We start from the raw sequence: 26,414 nt of genomic DNA on the forward strand, positions 1-26,414 counted from the left end.
TGGTAAGCTCTACCCATGAGTGCATGGACAAGATCAGCTGTTGCCATGTATTAGTGTTAGAAAGTGTAAATTTAAATAAACTAAGAATATTATTGGAATTTTTCTGGGTTGGTGCGTCTCTGTGTGGACGTTTGATCCGGGTGGAACTCATGGAAAAATCCAATCTCCGAGTGGATTGGTGCGTCTCTGAGATGACGTTTGATCCGAGTGGATCCTATAGAAGCAAATTTAATATCCGATTGATAAGCTCTGACTGCATGACAAAGATTAGCTGATGCGTGTATTAGTGTTAGAAGGTGTAAGCTGAGATGAATCGAGAATGCTGTTGGAAATTTTCTGGTTTTGATGCAAGATTGATTTTCTAGAGCCTGGTAAGTTCTACCCATGACTGCATGAACAAGATCAGCTGGTGCCTTTTATTAGTGTCAGAAAGTGTAAACTGAGATGAACTGAGAATATTATTGGAATTTTTCTGGTTTCGATGCAAGATTGATTTTCTAGAGCCTGGTAAGCTCTACCCATGACTGCATGAACAAGATCAGCTGTTGCCATGTATTAGAGTTAGAAAGTGTAAACTGAGAATATTATTGGATTTTTTTCGGGTTTTGATGCAAGATTGATTTTCTAGAGCCTGGTAAGTTCTACCCATGACTGCATGAACAAGATCAGCTGGTGCCTTTTGTTAGTGTCAGAAAGTGTAAACTGAGATGAACTGAGAATATTATTGGAATTTTTCTGGTTTTGCTGCAAGATTGATTTTCTAGAGCCTGGTAAGTTCTACCCATGACTGCATGAACAAGATCAGCTGGTGCCTTTTATTAGTGTTAGAAAGTGTAAACTGAGATGAACTGAGAATATTATTGGAATTTTCCTGATTGTGAATAATAATTGTATTTAGCAACGTTTGATAAGTGTAAATGGTATGAAGAAATCCAATCTCCGAGTGGGTTGGTGCGTCTCAGTGGACGTTTGATCCGGGTGGATCACATGGAAAAATCCAAACTCCGAGTGGATTGGTGCGTCTCTGAGATGACGTTTGATCCGGGTGGATCCTATAGAAGCAAATTTAATATCCGATTGATAAGCTCTGACGATGACTGCATGACAAAGATTAGCTGATGCGTGTATTAGTGTTAGAAAGTGTAAGCTGAGAAGAATCGAGAATGCTGTTGGATTTTTTCTGGTTTTGATGCAAGATTGATTTTCTAGAGCCTGGTAAGTTCTACCCATGACTGCATGAACAAGATCAGCTGGTGCCTTTTATTAGTGTTAGAAAGTGTAAGCTGAGATGAACTGAGAATATTATTGGAATTTTTCTGGTTTCGATGCAAGATTGATTTTCTAGAGCCTGGTAAGTTCTGCCCATGACTGCATGAACAAGATCAGCTGGTGCCTTTTATTAGTGTTAGAAAGTGTAAGCTGAGATGAACTGAGAATATTGTTGGATTTTTCTGGTTTTGATGCAAGATTGATTTTCTAGAGCCTGGTAAGTTCTACCCATGACTGCATGAACAAGATCAGCTGGTGCCTTTTATTAGTGTCAGAAAGTGTAAACTGAGATGAACTGAGAATATTATTGGATTTTTTTCTGGTTTTGATGCAAGATTGATTTTCTAGAGCCTGGTAAGTTCTACCCATGACTGCATGAACAAGATCAGCTGTTGCCATGTATTAGTGTTAGAAAGTGTAAGCTGAGATGAATCGAGAATGCTGTTGGAATTTTTATGGTTTTGATGCAAGATTGATTTTTTAGAGCCTGGTATGCTCTACCCATGACTGCATGAACAAGATCAGCTGTTGCCATGTATTAGTGTTAGAAAGTGTAAACTGAGATGAACTGAGAATATTATTGGAATTTTTCTGGTTTTGATGCAAGATTGATTTTCTAGAGCCTGGTAAGTTCTACCCATGACTGCATGAACAAGATCAGCTGTTGTCATGTATTAGTGTTAGAAAGTGTAAACTGAGATGAACTGAGAATATTATTGGATTTTTTCTGGTTTTGATGCAAGATTGATTTTCTAGAGCCTGGTAAGTTCTACCCATGACTGCATGAACAAGATCAGCTGTTGCCATGTATTAGAGTTAGAAAGTGTAAACTGAGATGAATCGAGAATGCTGTTGTAATTTTTCTGGTTTTGATGCAAGATTGATTTTTGAGAGCCTGGTATGCTCTACCCATGAATGCATGAACAAGATCAGCGGTTGCCATGTATTAGTGTTAGAAAGTGTAAATTGAGATAAACTGAGAATATTATTGGATTTTTTTCTGGTTTTGATGCAAGATTGATTTTCTAGAGCCTGGTAAGTTCTACCCATGACTGCATGAACAAGATCAGCTGGTGCCTTTTATTAGTGTTAGAAAGTGTAAACTGAGATGAACTGAGAATATTATTGGATTTTTTTCTGGTTTTGATGCAAGATTGATTTTCTAGAGCCTGGTAAGCTCTACCCATGACTGCATGAACAAGATCAGCTGTTGCCATGTATTAGAGTTAGAAAGTGTAAGCTGAGATGAATCGAGAATGCTGTTGTAATTTTTCTGGTTTTGATGCAAGATTGATTTTTGAGAGCCTGGTATGCTCTACCCATGAATGCATGAACAAGATCAGCGGTTGCCATGTATTAGTGTTAGAAATTGTAAATTAGTAAATTGAGATAAACTGAGAATATTATTGGATTTTTTTTCTGGTTTTGATGCAAGATTGATTTTTGAGAGCCTGGTAAGCTCTACCCATGACTGCATGAACAAGATCAGCTGTTGCCATGTATTAGAGTTAGAAAGTGTAAACTGAGATGGACTGAGAATGCTGTTGTAATTTTTCTGGTTTTGATGCAAGATTGATTTTCTAGAGCCTGGTAAGCTCTACCCATGACTGCAAGAACAAGATCAGTTGTTGCCGTGTATTAGTGTTAGAAAATGTAAACTGAGATGAGCTGAGCCTGGTCTGAGCCTGTTCTAGAGCCTGGTCTGAGCCTGTTCTAGAGCCTGGTGAGCTCTACGTGATACTTGAGGATATATGAAGATATTGGTGTTATTTTCGAATCGGTAGACATTTCAAACGTGTGAAGCCTGAATTACTAATAGAAACTGTAAGTAACGTGTATCAGTATCATAGTTTCAAAGATTGTGCTTAATTTCAATTATTCTATTTCACTTTTAATTCATGGTCATGGTAAGTCTCGTTTCACATAATTGCAGTTTTGATACGTTATTAACCATTTTCTCTTTTCAGAACATCATATTAAATCAGCCATCTCAAATATGTATTCAAATAGGATTAAATATATAATAATTCATTGTCTATTGATATTTTACTCTTTATGAAGTTTTTGAACTGATTAATGTTTTTTTTTTTACTTTTATAATAAATTTAAATATTATTCGATTCAAAATGTTACAATTGATCAAGAGTAGAGGAGAAGAAGGATGTAGGAAATAGTACAATATCATTTGGTATCCGCTTCTGTTCAAGATAATATTAGTTTAAAACAATCGTGTCATACACGTATTCTAGTATTTCATACTTTGAAGTTTGTACGACAAATTATTAGAGTGAAAGAAAACAAACTTTCATCTGCCGTGAACGCGAGATATGAAGATCCCCTTGGACAGCAAATAATTCTATTCGAGCGGAGAGCGGAGAGAGTAATCCGCTGTAGGGCTTCTCTCAGTTCGAGGATAATCAGTTTTGTGACGAATGTTGCTGAAAACGGATGTTAAAGTGAGGTGACGAAAAAAATGAAAAAAAATGAAAAGAAAAATAATAAAAAGTGAAATTATAAAATTGATTTGTTGTTTGTCAGTGTTATTTAATTAATAGTTGAAGAAACCCGACAACATGATTATTATTTTGTTTCCATTTTATTTTCTATACTTGTATTTATTTTTCATGCGTTCGATGAATCTGAACAAGCCGGCACGCATCTCTCCATATCTGCCCGCTGTGTTGATGTTCTTGAGTAGTTTTTCCGAATGTCGCAGCAATACAACAAGAATGTGCCTTCGATATTGGAAGTCATTTTCCCGACTCCAGAAGGCACCACCACACACCAGTGCGAAACAGTTCAGCGATGTTGTTTCTGTTAAGGAAAAGATACTAAAGCTCGCTGTATATTAATATTCGAAATTTTATTACCTTCGGTATCGATTCAACATGTAAAAGACGTCCAACGCACGGGATTATAAATTTGACTGATAATGACAGTGAGCGGACAGGTTAGCACTTTGAGCAAGTTTTGCAGTTGACGCTAGCAATCGACAATCGGTGCATCTGCTTCGACCAAGCACAGGCAGCTTCTTCGGTATTTTGACCTGCTGACTACTGTACTCCAAACTCCCATATGCCAATCCATCTCAGGAAAAACTTTCTCCAGACTCATGCTTCTTATGAGTTTTCTGTCCATGGTCAGCAGACTGCCACCTTTATGCTGTCTTCTGAAAAAAAAGTATAGGTCCCCATTAAAATTCAATGAAAAATCTCAACAACAAATAAAAACTTACTTGTCCTCTAGCACAAACTTTTGAAATAAGAATATGATTGCAGTTTTTATTTTCAGTTTTGACAGATCGTTACATGCTGCCAGTTGAATTATTTTTCGTTGACAATGTTGCCAGAAACACGATGTATAAAAGTTATTTCGAATATTTTACAAGTGTTGTTATGAGTGCTCTCACTGTTAAAATAACAATTTCAACCTGAGAAAAAAACTGTCAAATCACGCATTTTACATTTGAATTAAATATTTTAGCACTCAAAAATACCAAATTTTCTCAACTTTTAAAATAAGATATAGAAAATGTTAAAAACACAACTTTTTTTCGCTCTGTGTGCCACCATCACTGAAGATTCAATATCGTTCGGCGACTATCATCGAGCTATATCACCAACGGGATACAATAAAAAATTAAACAGGTAACTTTTGTTTTTCTTCTCGGCTTATACTTTTTGTAAGAAACCTGACATGATCTTATAATTTACGTCTTCCACAGGAAAAAATGCGAGCAGCATTAGTTACAGCGGCTTCAGTGAGTATAGCTGGTTGCATCATGGCGACTGAAATCTACGTTTATGAATCCCGGTCTGAATAGCAGTTAACGCACTTAACAATACCACTAATAATTTTAATTTTAATTCGAACACAAATTGAACTAAAATCAAATTGAAATTAAATTAAAGCTGAACTGAATTTAATTAAAACTGAAGTAGAATTATCTTAAAAATATATTAAAAATGAAACAAAATTTAAATTTACTGATTACAAATAAAATTTAAAACTAAATTGAAATAGTACCAATAGAATAAATTGTACATCATTAAATTGAATTGTATTTTTATTGTAATATTGAAGTCGAGATTGAATTGAAATTTATTTAAAATCCCATTGTATTTCTACTGTAAAACAATAAAAAAAATTGAGAAAAAACATTTGAAACACATTGTTTTCTATTGTTTTGGCCTTCGAAATCATCCCATTGAAGAACCGTTAAATCAATTGTTTTGCTCTGAATTTTGTATGAAAATTTTTCGATTTTTTTATTGTAAAGATACATAACAACCCCCATTTTTTATTGTAAAAGTCCCATTTACCATTCATTTAATCGTGGAAAACAATTGTCTCTGATGTGATTTAGTTGTTAAAATTCCATTACATTCAATGGTAATTTCTATGTTTTACATGGTGATGTAACAGTAAAATTTATAATATTCTAATCATATTTTTTATCCGGGCAGCCACTAATGCCACCTGAATTTTGATTGAAATAGATGCATAATTAGACACACCTTTCCCATCCGATTTTATCGATAAACTGCAAGGAAAAAATCAGTTTCTAATGAATAGAAGGAATCGACATTTTCACTGGTTACTTACGGATATGATTGATAACGATGGTATCTTTTTATCCGGAACCAATTTTTTCGCCTGATTTCGAGCACTTAGCGCCGGTGCGCCAGGTCGATCAATATCGGTTCTAGAGACCACAAAGTTTTAATAAAATGGTTTAGCGATCCGACGAATAGCGAATCAAAAACTAACGTGATCGTTGGCAACAGCACTACTTCCAACCTGCTTCCAACATCTTCAGTTGTTCCATCGGAGCGTCGTTGCAAAACAAACTGCAAGGGAATGACGGATTAACATTAGAAGATAACGACTTTCGTTGGCTTATATATTTTGTAGGTACTTACGCGTTATTTTAAGGATCGACAAAATACTTTTTATTTTAAGACTTTTGCATCAGAACGAAAAACTTGGATTCGAAGCAGAGCGCAAAAAGTAAACATGCAGCTGTCGTTATTTACCTTTGCAGGTGTGCGTGAGAGCAAGTATGGTTTTGGCTGCGTACATTTAAAAAATCTCGGATTATCTTAATACGCCAAAATCGGCGTATTAAAGTTAATACCAGGATGAAAATCGAGGATAATGCCGCTTGGTGCTTATGAAAATCGAGGATAATACTTGATTGGCGTATTATCCTCGTTGGAGCTTACCGCCATTAATGGGTAAACCCGATTTACCCATTAATGGGTAAAATCAGTTTATGTCACAAAATGGGTATTTATTTACCCATTGAGGGAAAGCAAAGATCTCACAAAATGGGTGAAAAATACCCATTTTCGAGCTCAGATAATTTAGCATTTTTGATAAATAGTAAATTTATGGTACTCATAATCATTAATCATAAGTTGGAAAAAATAAAAAAAACTTGCTTGTTTTTATTCATTTCTAATATGGTTAAGGAAACAACAAATCAATTGAAATATCAATTCTCGCTTAACTTTTCAAAAGGTCCTAAGTAACATTTTTTTCATGAATTAATTTGAGTACTGCAATCAAAAGCTTTCATATTGGTCTGTTGATTGCGCTATTCAAATTAATTCATGAAAAAATGTTACTTAGGACCTTTTGAAAAGTTAAGCGAGAATTCTAGATTGCTTTGAGAATAGGTCGTATGTGCAAACGAGAGATTCTCTTTGATCACGCTCTCTTTCGCTAATAGATCGGCAAGTTTAGCATTTTCTGCAACATTTTCACTTTAGCACGCTAGACAAAGCTATTGTCTTTAGATATCTGCCAAAAAATCCAACGTAAAATTGTGCATAGCTTTGTAATAATCGAAAGAGAATGGAACCGAAGAGAGGCTCTCTTTTGCACATACGACCTATTCTCAAAGCACTCTAGAATTGAGGTTCTTGCACCTCATCCTCCACCCGAACTTCCACATAGAGGATGAAAAGCAACCACAAGATCATCCTTGCGGCTTGTATTGAGGTTGAGTTTGCTGTTACAAATCGCCAGAAGTGTTTTCTCCGTAAACGCACATTAGCCATCAACTGGAAAAGGATTACCTTTTACATTATTTAGATTAGAGAAATCAATTGGGGATAAAAATGCTTACCGTTCAGCTTTACGTATGACTCTGCGTTTTTAGTTCCTCCATTTTCCGATCTGGAAGGATAATTTAGACGTATTACAATACTTATCTACAAGAAATATCATTGGCCTTACATGTGTTGTTGCGAGAGTGTCCCGATGCAGATATTTTTAAGTTTTATTAAAGTTTAAAGCAGAAACAAGCTGCTTTTTACACCAACGGTGTACTGGATACGCTTCGTTGTCAAACTATTTTTTCACCCATTAATGTGTAAAAATATAACCGTTTTATTAATATAAGGGTTTCCTCTAATGGGTATTTTTTTACCCATCGCATGATTGTGAAATTCCCCCATTTTATGACAGATAGCTATGCTATTTGAAAATGGTTGATTTTTTACACATCAATGGGTTTTCACAAACAACCGTGTATGCGAATTCACACAGCCGTTATGTGGGAAATGCTATAGTCAAAATTTATGTGTGCCACACATAATGGATATGATTGGATTTTTGTCAGTGTAGAGCTTTTTTCAGCCTTAAGGTTGGTATCGTGTTCAAAAGAAATTTCTTTTTCTATCTCAATCACATGTTAAATTCCGTTTACTGAATCGGAAAAGTAAAGAATCGAAACAAAATTCTTTCAACAGTATCCACCTGACAAGAACAAAAAATAAAATTGGAATTTGTAAGGTTCCCACGCAAAGTAATGGGAGCTGTCACTTTACTTTCGGAAAAATATTCTGCTCGATTATTCCGTAAGTACAAGTGACATTTTGCTCCATGCAGATTAGTTGTCAAAATTCCGCTTGGTAATATTGAACAAAATTCCGTAACCTCTCTACTTTTCAAGTCGATACTGGCCTTTAGGCTGGTTCATCTCCTTAAGAGAAGAGAGCGCTGTTGAGCTCCCCTGGGCATAATAATAATCATAATTTTGTAAACATAATAAGATTACTTAGGCTGTGAACCATTCCAGCGATTCGTTTAACTTTTAGTTAAAATTTGACAATTTGATGGTTATTTTCCCATCGTGGTTAAAATTTTACCCCGAAGCCGAACCAGGAACTAATAACCGGGACACGACACTAGGATTTTTTTCGTGTTGCGCTTGAAGTCTCCATCCCCGCATGGAAGAATATCTGAAAGCGAACAGGAATCTACCTCGAAAAGACTTGGGCCCGTATAATACAGTGATCGTTCGCTAATTGTGGCACGACCTCACCCCAACTAGTGAATGCCGTTCGCTAATTGGGGCGCTTTGACAAGCGTCAATGTTGTTTACTTTTTGCATTGAACAAAGAAAAATTTTACGCGCCAGAAAATATCGATCCCGCCAAACACGGAAACAAAACGTCAACGCTTTTTTGACATCACATTCTGACGTTTAGCTGCTTTTTAATTGGGTTTCGCCCCAATTAGCGAACCCCCAACTAAAAAGCGCCCCAACTAGAAAAACCCCGATTAGCGAACGTTCACTGTAGTACTTTCGGCTATTTTCAATTGTGAGTGTATCTACCGGTGCACTCGTCGAAACGGTTTAAATACTACGCGCCGCGCCATCTTTTTAACTTTTATCATTCGCATCGCACGCGCACCGTACATTGTACCCCTCCCATCCGTTCACGGCAACTTGCCGTAAAATTCGAGCGGAAAATACCACCCGTGAAAACAGATGCGCAGATTCGTGGGCGGAAATGATTGTGACTAAGCGACAGTGCAGTGGACATCGGCTTAAAATCGTCGGCATGTTACCCCATTGGTATAGTTTAAATCGCGAATCTGACCAAAGCCTAAGCGTTCATATTTTAGACACGCTACGTCTGAATATTCTGCCGCAACCTCGGGAGAAAAATACCAGCCATCAACACCGATGCGAACACTCGTAGGAAGGATCGTGACCCAAGCAACAATGCAATGGAGAGCACCACATCGGCGGGATAACAAGACTCATCATCCAAGGCCTCCTCAGCTGACTCAGGCGGTATCACTTTGATTGTTCTATGGGTACATCGTATACCGTGGGGTACACCAAGTCAGCCGTTGAGAAAAAGAAACCGATTCTCCGACGATAAGGACCGGGTTGACTGTGCCCTGCGTGATAGCCCATTACTAGAAAATGGACATTCCGTGTATTGATGCACATGTCCAGTTATTTTTCGTATCCGATTACCCACTATGTACCGTAGTTAGTTTACCCTAGCCACCCTATAACCAGAGACCGGCGGAGTGAAAAACTGTCGAAATGGCAACGTATGAAAATGCATGAAATAGTGAAAATAATACCGGCATCACTTGAACTTTTTGCTTGCTTCTTATGGAAGCAAAAAGTAAACAAGTCGAATTGGAACCGCTTTTGACGGTTCGATTGGAAACAAGATGGCGTCTTCGCCGATCTCTTATTGTAGTATTTCTAGTTTTCCCCAATTTATATTTTTGTTATAATTTTCACCTTTACAAAAATAAAGAGATGTTTTATATCTTCCTAAAAAAAGCTGTGTTTCATGAAATTTTATGTAAATATCAACAAAGAAAAGAAAAAGAAGAAGCAACATGGTACCCATGTCCAGGAACTAATAATTTATTAGTTATTAGTTCCTGCCCATGTCTAGGAGAAGTCTAGAAGACCCGTGGTATTCGAGTCTAGAAGATATCGAGGTAATATCTAAGAGACCACTCCTGTCATATCCCTATCGGTTCAAACGGTCTACTCGTCTAAAATTTGAGGTAGACACCGGTTTAAACGGTTGATGCATTTGAGGCGGATTTGAGGTCTGACATGTGCTACACACAGAAAACGAACATTGATGTAAATAAATATCTTATACTCTCTTCATAAAAATTGATATATTTTATTTAAATTGAGAGTTAAAACTTTCGCATTGAAAATAATATATTTTATTCAATAGTATTTTTCGTCGGGTCTACGTGTGAATTTAAAAGTATGCACTTTCATCGTGAAAACTGTAGAAGTGTCGAATGAAGCAAGAAAGACAACAAAATATTCACTGTGCGATGAAAAGAGAGAGAAATTTTTTTTGTTTTTAACTTCACATGCCGTGAGCGTGAAACCAACTAGAAAGCTAAAGAAACCCGAAGATAGAAAAAGGAATTTTCTGTGCATTACGGCTTTTTTTTCGTAAGTTTAGCCAAAAACTTGTTCCCGACAAACATTTCACATTTAATGTAAGTACGCTTAAAACATTACAATAATTTCTTTACAATTATAATATTTTGATTCCAGCTTTGGAAAACTCGAAACATTGGAAAACTGAGATGGTGCTTTCACCGGAGCTGGGAATTGGAAATGGAGGTGGAATTTTCTATCCATCACCTTCGACAAACTTTGAAGACCAGGGATTTCAGTCGCTTAGATGGTGTTTTCGTCGGAGCATGAATGGGTAAACGGTCCTCCAACATCGTTTGTCGTAGAGCTCGTTTCCTACATCCAATTAGAAATTCCACCAGTTACCTTCTCCTATCTATCACATTGGCAGCTCGTTAACCAAGACGGACCTCTGCCTCTCCAACCTAACCCAGAAATTCCAACAAATTCCGCATGAACTCGTGGCAAGTGCAGAGGTATATTCGACTTGCAGTGGGCGAGTGATTGCATCATCATTTCCTCCCCTTCCCTACATTGACTTGCATTCTGACGTGGCAGGCGCCAGTATGACCTAACAAATGAGATCACCAGTACTTGTACATTGAAGATGTGTGCTAGTCCCAAGCAAACATCTGTTGGTTCCCTGTGCAAGAACAGCTGATCTGGTCATAATGGAGTAGCAACTACGAGCAGTCAATCAAGCTCAAGCTCAAGCTCATATTTTGCTTTAAGGAATTCTTTGGAAATTCTTCGAGAATACCTTTAGAAACTCCTTTGAGAGATCCATTCGGGATTCCTTCGGCTATTCTTTCAAGAATTCCTTTAGCAAAAACTCTTCACAAATCACTTAGCTCTTTCTCTTATCTCTTAAAGAAACCATACGAAAAATCGTCCGGAAATTCGTTTTGAAATTCCTCTGGGAATTCTTTTCGGTTTTTATCTTGGAAATTCCTCCAGAAAAAAATTAGAAAATTACTAATCATTCTTATAGACACTCTTTTAGTGATTTCTTTCAAAAAATCCTTGGAAAACTGATCCCGAAATTCTTTCGGAAGTTCCTCCAGGAATTGCTTTGAAAAATCCTAACTAATTTAATATTTTAAAATATATTCATGAAGAATTTCCGAGGGAATACTCAAAAGAATTTACAAAGTAATCCCAAATTGATTTCCCGAATAAATTCCTAGATTTCACCAAGAATAGCTTCGGAAATTATCCAGGAATTCTTTTGAAGATGGCAAAAAGTTTGTTGCAGAACAACGATCCATCAACATTCACTACAATTTCAATAGATTTGATTGGTATATTAATTCAAACATTTACAGTGATTTTTTCTTATCATGAAATAATTCCACTCATGATCACCGGGTATTGAAATTTCCCTGATTATGTCAGGAATTCCCTGATAATTCCAGGTATTTTCCAGGTGGAGAGAAATTCCCTGATAATTCCAGGTTTTCCAGGTTTTTCCAGGTAGTAGACACCCTGTGATCGAGCCAGGATAATTGCACAAGCACTCGTTGCAAATATTCCACCGACTCCTCGGCATTCGATACAATGCGCCTAGTGGGTGGCACACGCGGGAGCAAGCTAAGTAAGTACGCTTAAAACATTACGATAAATCCTTTACAATGATAAAATTTTGTTTCCAGCTTTGAAAAATTCGAAACATTGGAGAACTGAGATGGTGCTTTCACCGGAGCTGGGAATTGGAAATGGAGGTGGAATTTTCTATCCATCACCTTCGACAAACTTTGAAGACCAGGGATTTCAGTCGCTTAGATGGTGTTTTCGTCGGAGCATGAATGGGTAAACGGTCCTCCAACATCGTTTGTCGTAGAGCTCGTTTCCTACATCCAATTAGAAATTCCACCAGTTACCTTCTCCTATCTATCACATTGGCAGCTCGTTAACCAAGACGGACCTCTGCCTCTCCAACCTAACCCAGAAATTCCAACAAATTCCGCATGAACTCGTGGCAAGTGCAGAGGTATATTCGACTTGCAGTGGGCGAGTGATTGCATCATCATTTCCTCCCCTTCCCTACATTGACTTGCATTCTGACGTGGCAGGCGCCAGTATGACCTAACAAATGAGATCACCAGTACTTGTACATTGAAGATGTGTGCTAGTCCCAAGCAAACATCTGTTGGTTCCCTAATGCAAGAACAGCTGATCTGGTCATAATGGAGTAGCAACTACGAGCAGTCAATCAAGCTCAAGCTCAAGCTCATATTTTGCTTTAAGGAATTCTTTGGAAATTCTTCGAGAATACCTTTAGAAACTCCTTTGAGAGATCCATTCGGGATTCCTTCGGCTATTCTTTCAAGAATTCCTTTAGCAAAAACTCTTCACAAATCACTTAGCTCTTTCTCTTATCTCTTAAAGAAACCATACGAAAAATCGTCCGGAAATTCGTTTTGAAATTCCTCTGGGAATTCTTTTCGGTTTTTATCTTGGAAATTCCTCCAGAAAAAAATTAGAAAATTACTAATCATTCTTATAGACACTCTTTTAGTGATTTCTTTCAAAAATCCTTGGAAAAAAGATCCCGAAATTCTTTCGGAAGTTCCTCCAGGAATTGCTTTGAAAAATCCTAACTAATTTAATATTTTCAAATATATTCATGAAGAATTTCCGAGGGAATACTCAAAAGAATTTACAAAGTAATCCCTAATTGATTTCCCGAATAAATTCCTAGATTTCACCAAGAATAGCCTAGGAAATTCTCCAGGAATTCTTTTGAAGATGGCAAAACGTTTTTTGCGGAACAACGATCCATTAACGTTCACTACAATTTCAATAGATTTGATAGGTAGGTATATTTATTCAAACATTTTTAATGATTTTTTTCATGTTTTGAAAGAATTTCACTCATGATCACCGGGTATTGAAATTTCCCTGATTATGTCAGGAATTCCCTGATAATTCCAGGTATTTTCCAGGTGGAGAGAAATTCCCTGATAATTCCAGGTTTTCCAGGTTTTTCCAGGTAGTAGACACCCTGTGATCGAGCCAGGATAATTGCACAAGCACTCGTTGCAAATATTCCACCGACTCCTCGGCATTCGATACAATGCGCCTAGTGGGTGGCACACGGGAGCAAGCTAGGTTGGAAAGTGTGAGGTGGTGCGGGTGGGTGGCGATCGAAACGTCCGATGTCTATCGACGTAGTGTTGGTAGTCGCTTTTCTGGGAGGGTATCCTACGGAGGGCCTCCGATTTTGAGTACGTGAGTCGGGCTGATTACTCGAGCGATGGTAGTCTTTCCCCGATGGGACCTATCCACGAATGGGCAATCACAGGTAACGCGTGATGCACGTGGGCCGAGCGATTCGTACTGATGACCAACGCTCTCTGACGGTACCTATTATAGTGGTACGCAACCACGAGACGATAGGTACAACCAGGGTAATCATACCGGATACCGTCCGATGGGTTAACTGATGCTTTTGGGCGAGGGCCGATTGACTTCGCACTGCCGTAACCTCACACTTCCGATCCCGCAGCGTAGAATCCCAAGATGGATTCGCCACCGGAGTGTGGTAGATTTTTTCTCGCTGCCTGCTTCACTTTTTTTTTTGTTTTTCTACGACTCACTTTCTTTACTCTTATTTCCTTTTGAAAACAATTTTCTTATTCACGACTCACGATTTTTTGTATTACTTCTTATTGGCAGCTATCTCAAATTTTAAACTTTTCTTTATATTTTCTCACTGCACATTACATAATTCTTCTAACTAACTTTTCAGCTCGGCGATCCAAACGGGAAAGATCGATAGATCTTCCTGACTCACCAAGGAACTTCTAACTCTATTTCTTTTCTTTTTCAGATACAATTTTAAGGATTTCCGGTTCTTGCTTAATTTTGGTTTTCATCATTAAAATTTTCCAAATCATCAAAATTTCCTGTTCATGACTTCACCCACTTGTTATTTGTATAGTAAACCCCCTCTCTAATACATACAAATAATCGATTCGAGCACTTTTTTACAGTAGCCGTTCGATAACTGCAAAATGTTTACTTTTCAGTTAACGAATGCCGTTCGATAACTGCAACGCATTCTAGACGTCAAACGGTTGTCAATCGACGTCAGATGCAATAAAAGTGCATCTAAATGTGCAGCGCAATGCAGCTGTCATTGAGTTTGACATCAGTTTGAAGTTTAGCGGTCCGATAACTGCAAAACTGTTGCAACTATCGAATTGCAGTTAAAAAGCATTGCAGTTAAATGACTTGCAGTTATCGAACGTCTACTGTACCTTGCCTACGGCGTACCTTCTCTAACGCTACTACAGTAGCCGTTCGATAACTGCAAAATGTTTACTTTTCAGTTAACGAATGCCGTTCGATAACTGCAACGCATTCTAGACGTCAAACGGTTGTCAATCGACGTCAGATGCAATAAAAGTGCATCTAAATGTGCAGCGCAATGCAGCTGTCATTGAGTTTGACATCAGTTTGAAGTTTAGCGGTCCGATAACTGCAAAACTGTTGCAACTATCGAATTGCAGTTAAAAAGCATTGCAGTTAAATGACTTGCAGTTATCGAACGTCTACTGTATTTGAAACGACGGATTGTACACCAATCCTCTCGTTTCAAAGCTCATGAAATGTTTTGAATAGCATTACCCATTGAATCTTGTTTGGAGACGTTTCACTTTTGATGTCATTATGTGAATCGATAACTCGAGAATGGAAAATGACAGACTGACAACAGCTGGCAGACGGATGACATTTGGCGTGACAGATAGGTTTGACGATAGAAGTTTTGCGGCAAATGGGCCTTTTCATGCGACACTGCCGAGACTGCACTTGTTTACAACCGGTGAACAGGCCTGCAAGTCCGAAGCTGTCACTTTTATAGAAGAACTGTCAATTGACGATAAAATCAGCTGTTTTTAACGTCTCGTGAAAAAGACCATTACCGCTTGTTGTGTGCATTCCCAGCCTGATTCAACGCCGAGTAATGGGCCTTTTCACGAGACGTTTAAAAACAGCTGATTTCATCGTCAATTGACAGTTCTTCTATGAAAGTGACAGCTTCGGACTTGCAAGCCTGTTCAGCGGTTGTAAACAAGTGCAGTCTCGGCAGTGTCACATGAAAAGGCCTACGGGCCAAACACAATTAATACGTTTGCGTGCGTTTTGACAGTTTTCCCATGGGAAAACTGTCAAAACGCACGCAAACGTATCAATTGTGTTTGGCCCATAACGCTGCGTCAACGCAGCTTGAAAAAACGCTACGTGGACATCGGCCCTAATGGGTAATTGAGAGCTTCCGGTGGATTCCGTGTTCGTAATCGCGAATGCGCAAAAAATATTATCTTTGTGTCGTTATCAACCTTATCAACACGCCACATATTTTTGCAATTTATTCAAGTTTTTTCTTGATGACAACAGCTTCGCCCATTTCACAGCGACAGCGACAGCGACAGGTATAAAAAATATTTTAAACGGGTTTAAAAACTTGTTCCATACATTTTTATATATTCGTTTGCTTTCTTATGAAAGTGATTTCTTGTGTTCTTATTTTTTATTCTTATTATTCTTAGATAGTATATTTTATTGCGTCACCATAAACGATCATCAATATCAACATGGGCGACAACAACAGGAGAAATGAAGATTTCTTTACGGCTGCTGTTCTCGGAGCTGGTGCCCTTTTCGGAGCATATCAAGTGTACAAACGTTATTCTTCCACGGACAATGCTTCCAACAACAGCAATCAAACCCATTCGCAATCTGATTGGAGGGATATCAATGAGGTCCAATTTTACAATCGATCCCATATGAATCGGGTTATCAGCAACCAGAATGAATGCAAGCAGGCGGTCAAAGAACTACGGCAAGCTTGCAAAGAATATCCGGTTCTTGGACTAGACTGCGAGTGGAACAACGATTGGAACGGTCGTCGGAAGGTGGCTCTTCTCCAGTTGGCCACCCAAAAAGGCCTATGTTTTCTGTTCAGATTATGTAAAATTGGATACATTCCTGAAGAACTGAAGCGCATTTTAGCTGATCCAAATATTAGGAAAGCCGGTGTAGGTGTTGAAACCGATATGCAATATCTCTTAATTGATTATCAAGCAGACGGAGCAGGCGCAGTGGACTTGCGCGAAATGGCGGAAATCTGTGACGTGCCACTTCCACATAATTTGGCTAGTCTGGCTAAGCAATCGCTCGGTATCATTATGGACAAAGAATGGCAAGTAAGTGATTGGGAAGCCGATGTGCTGACCGAAAATCAGATCAAATATGCTGCGAACGATGCACGCGTGGCTATTGAACTGTATAAGGTTTATGACTATTGAAAGCAAAAAGTACATAACATCACAGCTACAGCTAAATATCAGTGGTATTTACATCATTTCTCTATATGAAAACAAATTCGGTAATTAAAATTATCAAATCGATTTTTACGTGATATGCCTATTTTTATTCTCAAATGCACTATTCATAACCAATAAATTATTATAATTACTCATTGCTTATTTTTATTTTTACCTCAACCTTGCATTTAAGTGCCTATTAGAAATGTCCTAAAAACTATAAAAATAAAAATCAGAGTAAATCACTGCTACTTCCTTCTTGTGCATTAGACATCTACCCAAATTTGTCCCTCAGAGGTAAAAAAGTCTTTCTCGTACCATTTGTTGAATTCGTCTTATGCTATATTTGCACTACGATCGAATAAAATGTTATTCGCTCTTTGGTGTTGTTACCTCTTATATAAGGGTTCAGAATCGAATCAAATCAAGACACGTCCATTACTTTCGACAAAAGATATTTTAGTTACTATAGATAAAGATTGTCGCTTCGGTTCCCTTTGTACTGCTGTCCGGAACATGTTGGGTACCAAGCTGTAAAATCGTATGGCTTTTTCTTCTTTGACATTTAGCTCCCCTATCCTCGCCAGCAAAAGATGTTCCGGACAGCGACAATCAGCGATGCCAGATTGCTTCAACATCAATTCCGTAGGTTCGCTCACAAATTTCAGCTTGCCCTATTTCGGCGCTCCTCCACAATCCTTGGAACAGAACATTACATGACTAATCTCTAACTTTTCTCAATGCAAAGAAATTGAATAACAACAAGGCCACTAACCGTCAAAATTAAATTTTATAGTTAGGGCACAGACAAACAGACATAACACATTAAACATTCTGTGACGAAGTCGACGCAGTCGTCACTGGAGTTTCGGGTGTAAGAGCTACTTATTTCTCCGTGTGAGGAGACGTTTTTCGCAAATGCACGCCGGCTTGGTGATTCCTCGAAACTACTTGTTTCTCCTGTTAGAGAGACCTTTTCGATCCAAGGAACCGGGTTGTGACGACCTCGCTGGACTGTCACTAATTTTCTGGGTGCAGGAGCTACTTCTTTCTCCGGTTAGGGAGATGTCCTTCGCAAATGCACACCGCGAGGTTACTTTCCCAAGGAACTACTTGTTACTCCTGTTACAGAGCAACTTGTTTCGATCCAAGGAACCAAACCAAAAAGTCCTTTTTGATACTACTTGTTTCTCCTTTACGGAGAGACGTTTTCGAGTCAAGCAGGGAAGTTGAAGACCGGAGTTTCGAAATTCTAATTAAAGAATCAGGAGTAAAACATCGAACTTAATTTTATTTGAAACATTCACATGGGTAAGGGTCTTACTTCTACATGATACATTAGTGATTTACAATTTAGAAATATTTGGGTCACATTTTTGCTCTCTTTTGGGCATTAGTGATTAATCTACGAATATTTTCTATTTCACTCATTACAACTATTCTTGAATGTGTGGTGATCTACCACTTGTATAATAGTATTGAGCTTATTAACTAACGCCCATCCAGATCTGGTAATTATCCTTAATCGATTCTATTTCGCTTGCTCTAACGGCCAGATCGGGAAGGGCTCACAATTTAAGGCGCGGCTTATCTTCTATGATTGCATAACATTAGCTTCTTAGGATTGAAAACATTCGTATCGTTCCTGCCAAAGGACTGCATTCTGGCAGGACGAAAGAGAAAGGAAAATGTTTATTGCCACATGCGCCTACGCGTGGGCGTGTTTATCGCCTAATCTGTGTGCGATATTCGTTCCTAGCTGTCCTTATGTAAATTAGTTATGCCTTTTTCCGCTCTACTTATCACTTACAGTTTCTTAATATGACATCAACATCGGTATGGCTTAGACCAACGCGTTGCAATGCTGGGTGCAACGGCGTGATTGATTTCATGATGAACTAATTTTGTTCGCACAGCGACACATTCACTTATCAAATTCATGGTTTTCGATGGCTTCATCAAATCGTCGGTGCTTCGAGTGATGTTCCGCTCTTCGGCCATAAACGTGAGCCTGTAAAATACATTCCGATTGAGCGATTCGCGGTTGTGCAATACGGAAAATATTGTATTTTTTACCATGTTGAGGAATGAATTCTCCATATCACAATCTTTAATTTCAATTCAACTTGCTAATGATCAATATAAAGTATGTATATATTAACTTGTTATCGTTAAAAATTAACAATAACAACTACAATTCGTATTAAATTAATCAGATAGATAAATACAGCGAATCAGATTTTTATTTCGTTTGATTTGAGTAAGAAATTTTTGAAAACAAAATAAATTAGTCAACATTGATGTTTCATAAAGACGAATATAGGCAACGCAAATCTTAACAGTTAAATAAGTTATTGTTCAAGCAATTTTATCGGCAATTAGAACCATCGCATCTAACATTTTATAAGTATCTGAAGAAGTTTTATACATCTGCTACCTAACAGCAGTTGAAATTCCTAGTTTTCATGAAAACTGCAGAAAAACTCGCACTTCACATTTGCAACTTAGGCTTTTTTGGAACGACAATGTTGAACTGTCATTCCAAAACAGATGTCAGCAAAAGAACAAACGTTCTTTATCTCTGAGAACGTACGCAGCCATATACACGATTAGAAAAAATAAATAAAAAAAGTCACGGTTTAAAAAAAGGTGCTTTTCACTCAAATCGAGGGGTTAGGGTGGGAACCCAAAATTAAGTTTTTTTTTAATTAATCGAAATTCAACTAATATTAAGTAAAATATACTCAATTTTAAATAGAAACTAACCAAAAGTTAGGTTAATTTCACTTAACTTTTGTAAACATAATAATAATAATATCTTTATTATACACTAATAAAAATCCACACATTTTTATTGGCAAAAATCTAAAGAAATTTACAAATAAATGTTATGTGTGCGTTAATAACCACCCGCTATTGGAGAATCCCCATAAAGGTTATTAATAAATAACGTTTATGTGTGTTTCCACATATATGCTATACACGGTTGTTTGCGAAAACCCATTAATGGGTGAAAAAACACCCATTTTCTGTAGAAGTGTCTCTCCCCATTTAATGGGTAAACCCGATTTACCCATTAATGGGTAAAATCAGTTTATGTCACAAAATGGGTATTTATTTACCCATTGAAGGAAAGCAAAAATCTCACAAAATGGGTGAAAAAATACCCATTTTCGAGCTCAGATAATTTAGCATTTTTGATAAATAGTAAATTTATGGTACTCATAATCATTAATCATAAGTTGGAAAAAATAAAAAAAACTTGCTTGTTTTTATTCATTTCTAATACGGTTAAGGAAACAACAAATCAATTGAAATATCAATTCTAGATTGCTTTGAGAATAGGTCGTATGTACAAAAGAGAGACTCTCTTTGTTCACGCTCTCTTTCGCTAATAGATCGGCAAGTTTAGCATTTTCTGCAACATTTTCACTTTAGCACGCTAGACAAAGCTATTGTCTTTAGATATCTGCCAAAAAATCCAACGTAAAATTGTGCATAGCTTTGTAATAATCGAAAGAGAATGGAACCGAAGAGAGGCTCTCTTTTGCACATACGACCTATTCTCAAAGCACTCTAGAATTGAGGTTCTTGCACCTCATCCTCCACCCGAACTTCCACATAGAGGATGAAAAGCAACCACAAGATCATCCTTGCGGCTTGTATTGAGGTTGAGTTTGCTGTTACAAATCGCCAGAAGTGTTTTCTCCGTAAACGCACATTAGCCATCAACTGGAAAAGGATTACCTTTTACATTATTTAGATTAGAGAAATCAATTGGGGATAAAAATGCTTACCGTTCAGCTTTACGTATGACTCTGCGTTTTTTTAGTTCCTCCATTTTCCGATCTGGAAGGATAATTTAGACGTATTACAATACTTATCTACAAGAAATATCATTGGCCTTACTTGTGTTGTTGCGAGAGTGTCCCGATGCAGATATTTTTTAAGTTTTTATTAAAGTTTAAAGCAGAAACAAGCTGCTTTTTACACCAACGGTGTACTGGATACGCTTCGTTGTCAAACTATTTTTTCACCCATTAATGTGTAAAAATATAACCGTTTTATTAATATAAGGGGTTTCCTCTAATGGGTATTTTTTTACCCATCGCATGATTGTGAAATTCCCCCATTTTATGACAGATAGGTATGCTATTTGAAAATGGTTGATTTTTTACACATCAATGGGTTTTCACAAACAACCGTGTATGCGAATTCACACAGCCGTTATGTGGGAAATGCTATAGTCAAAATTTATGTGTGCCACACATAATGGATATGATTGGATTTTTGTCAGTGTAGAGCTTTTTTCAGCCTTAGGCTGGTTCATCTCCTTAAGAGAAGAGAGCGCTGTTGAGCTCCCCTGGGCATAATAATAATCATAATTTTGTAAACATAAGATTACTTAGGCTGTGAACCATTCCAGCGATTCGTTTAACTTTTAGTTAAAATTTGACAATTTGATGGTTATTTTCCCATCGTGGTTAAAATTTTACCCCGAAGCCGAACCAGGAACTAATAACCGGGACACGACACTAGGATTTTTTTCGTGTTGCGCTTGAAGTCTCCATCCCCGCATGGAAGAATATCTGAAAGCGAACAGGAATCTACCTCGAAAAGACTTGGGCCCGTATAATACAGTGATCGTTCGCTAATTGTGGCACGACCTCACCCCAACTAGTGAATGCCGTTCGCTAATTGGGGCGCTTTGACAAGCGTCAATGTTGTTTACTTTTTGCATTGAACAAAGAAAAATTTTACGCGCCAGAAAATATCGATCCCGCCAAACACGGAAACAAAACGTCAACGCTTTTTTGACATCACATTCTGACGTTTAGCTGCTTTTTAATTGGGTTTCGCCCCAATTAGCGAACCCCCAACTAAAAAGCGCCCCAACTAGAAAAACCCCGATTAGCGAACGTTCACTGTAGTACTTTCGGCTATTTTCAATTGTGAGTGTATCTACCGGTGCACTCGTCGAAACGGTTTAAATACTACGCGCCGCGCCATCTTTTTAACTTTTATCATTCGCATCGCACGCGCACCGTACATTGTACCCCTCCCATCCGTTCACGGCAACTTGCCGTAAAATTCGAGCGGAAAATATTGCCGATTTCACCAATTTGAAGAGTTATGTGTAGATTGTCATTTGCCCGCTTCTTTTTCTCACACTCACTATCATTTCGGGTTGATCGATTTTTGTTACTGAAATTTACCCAATTATAACCCATTACTGGTGAGTCACATGTAAGCGTGTACACTAAATCGATTCCCGCCATGATTTGACGTCTGTTTGTTTTCAAATTGAGCACTCACACACAAATATTATACACGGAAAATCAAACTTTTTTGAGTGTATTGAGTGTGAGAAAAAGATAACTGTGAGAAAAAAAATCTCGCAGAACTCTTATAAAGTGCAAAAAGCGCAATACCACCCGTGAAAACAGATGCGCAGATTCGTGGGCGGAAATGATTGTGACTAAGCGACAGTGCAGTGGACATCGGCTTAAAATCGTCGGCATGTTAGCCCATTGGTATAGTTTAAATCGCGAATCTGACCAAAGCCTAAGCGTTCATATTTTAGACACGCTACGTCTGAATATTCTGCCGCAACCTCGGGAGAAAAATACCAGCCATCAACACCGATGCGAACACTCGTAGGAAGGATCGTGACCCAAGCAACAATGCAATGGAGAGCACCACATCGGCGGGATAACAAGACTCATCATCCAAGGCCTCCTCAGCTGACTCAGGCGGTATCACTTTGATTGTTCTATGGGTACATCGTATACCGTGGGGTACACCAAGTCAGCCGTTGAGAAAAAGAAACCGATTCTCCGACGATAAGGACCGGGTTGACTGTGCCCTGCGTGATAGCCCATTACTAGAAAATGGACATTCCGTGTATTGATGCACATGTCCAGTTTTTTTTTCGTATCCGATTACCCACTATGTACCGTGGTTAGTTTTCCCTAGCCACCCTATAACCAGAGACCGGCGGAGTGAAAAACTGTCGAAATGGCAACGTATGAAAATGCATGAAATAGTGAAAATAATACCGGCATCACTTGAACTTTTTGCTTGCTTCTTATGGAAGCAAAAAGTAAACAAGTCGAATTGGAACCGCTTTTGACGGTTCGATTGGAAACAAGATGGCGTCTTCGCCGATCTCTTATTGTAGTATTTCTAGTTTTCCCAATTTATATTTTTGTTATAATTTTCACCTTTACAAAAATAAAGAGATGTTTTATATCTTCCTAAAAAAAAGCTGTGTTTCATGAAATTTTATGTAAATATCAACAAAGAAAAGAAAAAGAAGAAGCAACATGGTACCCATGTCCAGGAACTAATAATTTATTAGTTATTAGTTCCTGCCCATGTCTAGGAGAAGTCTAGAAGACCCGTGGTATTCGAGTCTAGAAGATATCGAGGTAATATCTAAGAGACCACTCCTGTCATATCCCTATCGGTTCAAACGGTCTACTCGTCTAAAATTTGAGGTAGACACCGGTTTAAACGGTTGATGCATTTGAGGCGGATTTGAGGTCTGACATGTGCTACACACAGAAAACGAACATTGATGTAAATAAATATCTTATACTCTCTTCATAAAAATTGATATATTTTATTTAAATTGAGAGTTAAAACTTTCGCATTGAAAATAATATATTTTATTCAATAGTATTTTTCGTCGGGTCTACGTGTGAATTTAAAAGTATGCACTTTCATCGTGAAAACTGTAGAAGTGTCAAATGAAGCAAGAAAGACAACAAAATATTCACTGTGCGATGAAAAGAGAGAGCATTTTTTTTTGTTTTTAACTTCACATGCCGTGAGCGTGAAACCGACTAGAAAGCTAAAGAAACCCGAAGATAGAAAAAGGAATTTTCTGTGGATTACGGCTTTTTTCGTAAGTTTAGCAAAACTTGCTCCCTGATAAACATTTCACATTTAAGGTAAGTACGCTTAAAACATTACGATAAATCCTTTACAATGATAAAATTTTGTTTCCAGCTTTGAAAAATTCGAAACATTGCAGAACTGAGATGGTGCTTTCACCGGAGCTGGGAATTGGAAATGGAGGTGGAATTTTCTATCCATCACCTCCGACAAACTTTGAAGACCAGGGATTTCAGTCGCTTAGATGGTGTTTTCGTCGGAGCATGAATGGGTAAACGGTCCTCCAACATCGTTTGTCAGCAATTCTCCGGTTCATCATAGTTCTTAAGAAATGGTAAGTATAAAAATCAACCATTATACACATTTTGTCTCTGTTGGTCGATTTTGGATAAATAAATGTTCACCTTGATTTATACACGATTTTCTTAGATATTACATATTTTTTCATCCATTAAATAGTTTCCCATTCCCTATCTTATTTCCAGGCATTTCGGAGATGATTTCCCATGTTTCCAGAAAACAATATCTATGGCGCCAAGTAAGGCGCAATATTTCCTAATACGTCCTTGATGAGCGACGTTGAAAGTAGTTTTAGGAGCTGCTACGTAATTGTACATGCTGCATAAAATTATGAAATAAACAAAGCAAAACCAAGACAAAAACCATTCATTATTTAATATCAACGAAAAGGAAAGATCGATGGGTAATGGATTGGAAGGTTCATTCTTTGGACAGACTTTTCTTGCAAAATTATTGCACTCTTGTTATAGTTATGTATGATCATTTCTATTTGACAGTTCTACAATTTTATTCAAAAGTTCAAACTTTTAATTTTAAGAACGGTATTCAACTTTTGCACCATGGTTGACGCAAAAGTTTACGTACTTTTATTTTGAACATTCACACCTCTCTACGAAAAAGAACCAACGCAACTTTTCATTTTTACCAACGGTTTTTTTAATTTCAATAATGATTTTTCTTTCTGTGTAGAAATCGACCAAAAATATCTACACGGTAACCTGAATATACTCATTTAGAACTATAAAGTACGCCTAATCCTGGAAAAGTGGAACTACGCATAAAAGGAGTATATTTCGTATACTCATTTATGAGTATACTGGCCATACGTCAAATGATGCATACTTTTTACTCCTTTTCTCAAACTAAAAAATGCGCATTTTTTACTCTGAAAACAACATTGTAAATGCGTACTTTTTACTCCTTATTATAGATTTTGATTTTCTAAATTTAAAGACGATTTTTTGATTGTCAATAAGAAAAAAGAATGAAAGAGCCTTTATTTCAGACACAATCCCATAGTTTCACAATAATTTGTAGTTTATACAGTGTGATATGGTTTATAAGATAATAAAACAAGGACCTGGACTGCCTCAATTCATAACGGTCAACATGTTAAGATTATAACTAAACGGAATGCGTTATTATCCATAAATTGCTATTTGCTGATCAGCAACCATACGTTCAAAAAGAGCTTTAAAGAATTGCTTATATTCCTGCATGGCTCAATCCTGCTGGGTGAATGCAACACCGTAAAACAATCATTTCCGGTCTTCCAGTTTGTTCCATCCTTATAGCTAAAATCGAGGTTAAAACCTTTAAATTGATGATTATTATTATTCAATAAATGGGATAACAGGTGTTTGTGTACTTACCAGTTTAGCAACATATTATTAGCCTTTGTTATTTGCTTCAAAATTAATTCTAGTTTAATGGTCACCATATTTGGTAATGACAAGTGAAAATTTTCTTTTCTTACGATGGAATACTTTTTACGCTTATTTTATTTGATCTGCAAACTCCAAAAAACATTTAAAATACCCCACGCCAAAGACTAAAAAGTACGCATTTTTTTACGTATAGTCAATAATCTCAAAAGTGACTATAAAATACTCCTCAAAGGAGTATTCTGATGTTACCGTGTAGGAGACTATTTTTTTTGTCTCAGAGATATCACGGGAGATTTCTAGAATACCTTTCCGAGCGGGAAGAGAAAGAGATATAACCACACGGAGAAAAAGGAATACTCAGAAATGGTTGTTCTTTCACTCATCTCCGAGATAAGTGGACTAACTCATAAGGTGGGTAAGTCCGCGATACTCTCAAAGGGGTAGAAGTGTTGTACGTCAGAATGGATGTGTATTTTTCACCCATCTTTTCGAATTCTGGACCTGTGCAGGTGGGTGAAAAATACCCATGTAAATTTGAAATAATTTAGTTAAATTATAGAAAATTCAGATAATAATTGAATAAGATTATTAAACAAAATCGACGGAGAACATCATTAGTTTATTGCTGAATATTAGTATAAAATCAATAACAATATAAATAATTTAATACAATGATGATTAAGAAAAATCCTGCAGGCCATCGTTTCAAATATGTTGGAGCCGATGTTGGAGCTATCAGCGCCGCTTATTTGATTTGTTCAGATCTGGGGCTCGGCCAGTTTATGTTGGATATCAGTCGTTTGTCCTATTAGCCTTCTATTGGTATTCTCGAGGGTATTCTCGTTAAAGTTCAATCTGCGAAAAAGAAAAAAAAAATTTAATATCAAAAAATATTAGGAATAAACTGAAAGAAAATGTAAATTTTACTTACCTCAAAAGTATAATGCTACCTCCCGATACTCGCCGGAACCTAACTGTTTATTATTTGTTATTTTCTTATTTTAATTGAAC

General features: G+C 37.3%; 1 protein-coding gene and 2 long non-coding RNA genes across 3 annotated transcripts; 1 reads left to right on the forward strand and 2 right to left on the reverse strand.

Annotated features, from left to right (window-relative positions):
* Positions 1–5,450: 5,450 nt before the first annotated feature.
* On the reverse strand, positions 5,451–6,448 carry LOC134219957 (uncharacterized). Its single transcript, XR_009981725.1, has 3 exons — positions 6,192–6,448; positions 5,875–6,119; positions 5,451–5,812 (listed from the first exon to the last, which is right to left on the reverse strand). It is a non-coding gene; the product is annotated as an uncharacterized LOC134219957 (long non-coding RNA).
* A 9,214-nt stretch (positions 6,449–15,662) lies between these two features.
* Positions 15,663–16,970, forward strand: LOC134226324 (exonuclease 3'-5' domain-containing protein 2-like). The gene is made up of 2 exons (XM_062707041.1): positions 15,663–15,921; positions 16,039–16,970. The coding sequence occupies exon 2, from the start codon at positions 16,084–16,086 to the stop codon at positions 16,795–16,797; it is 714 nt and encodes a 237-aa protein (XP_062563025.1). The 5' UTR covers positions 15,663–15,921; positions 16,039–16,083; the 3' UTR covers positions 16,798–16,970.
* Positions 16,971–20,150: 3,180 nt separating this feature from the next.
* LOC134227086 (uncharacterized) lies at positions 20,151–20,938 on the reverse strand. The gene is made up of 3 exons (XR_009983607.1): positions 20,725–20,938; positions 20,613–20,664; positions 20,151–20,547 (listed from the first exon to the last, which is right to left on the reverse strand). It is a non-coding gene; the product is annotated as an uncharacterized LOC134227086 (long non-coding RNA).
* Between the last annotated feature and the right edge of the window lie 5,476 nt (positions 20,939–26,414).

The sequence above is a fragment of the Armigeres subalbatus genome, chromosome 3, assembly GCF_024139115.2.
Source record: "Armigeres subalbatus isolate Guangzhou_Male chromosome 3, GZ_Asu_2, whole genome shotgun sequence".
NCBI lineage: Eukaryota > Metazoa > Arthropoda > Insecta > Diptera > Culicidae > Armigeres > Armigeres subalbatus.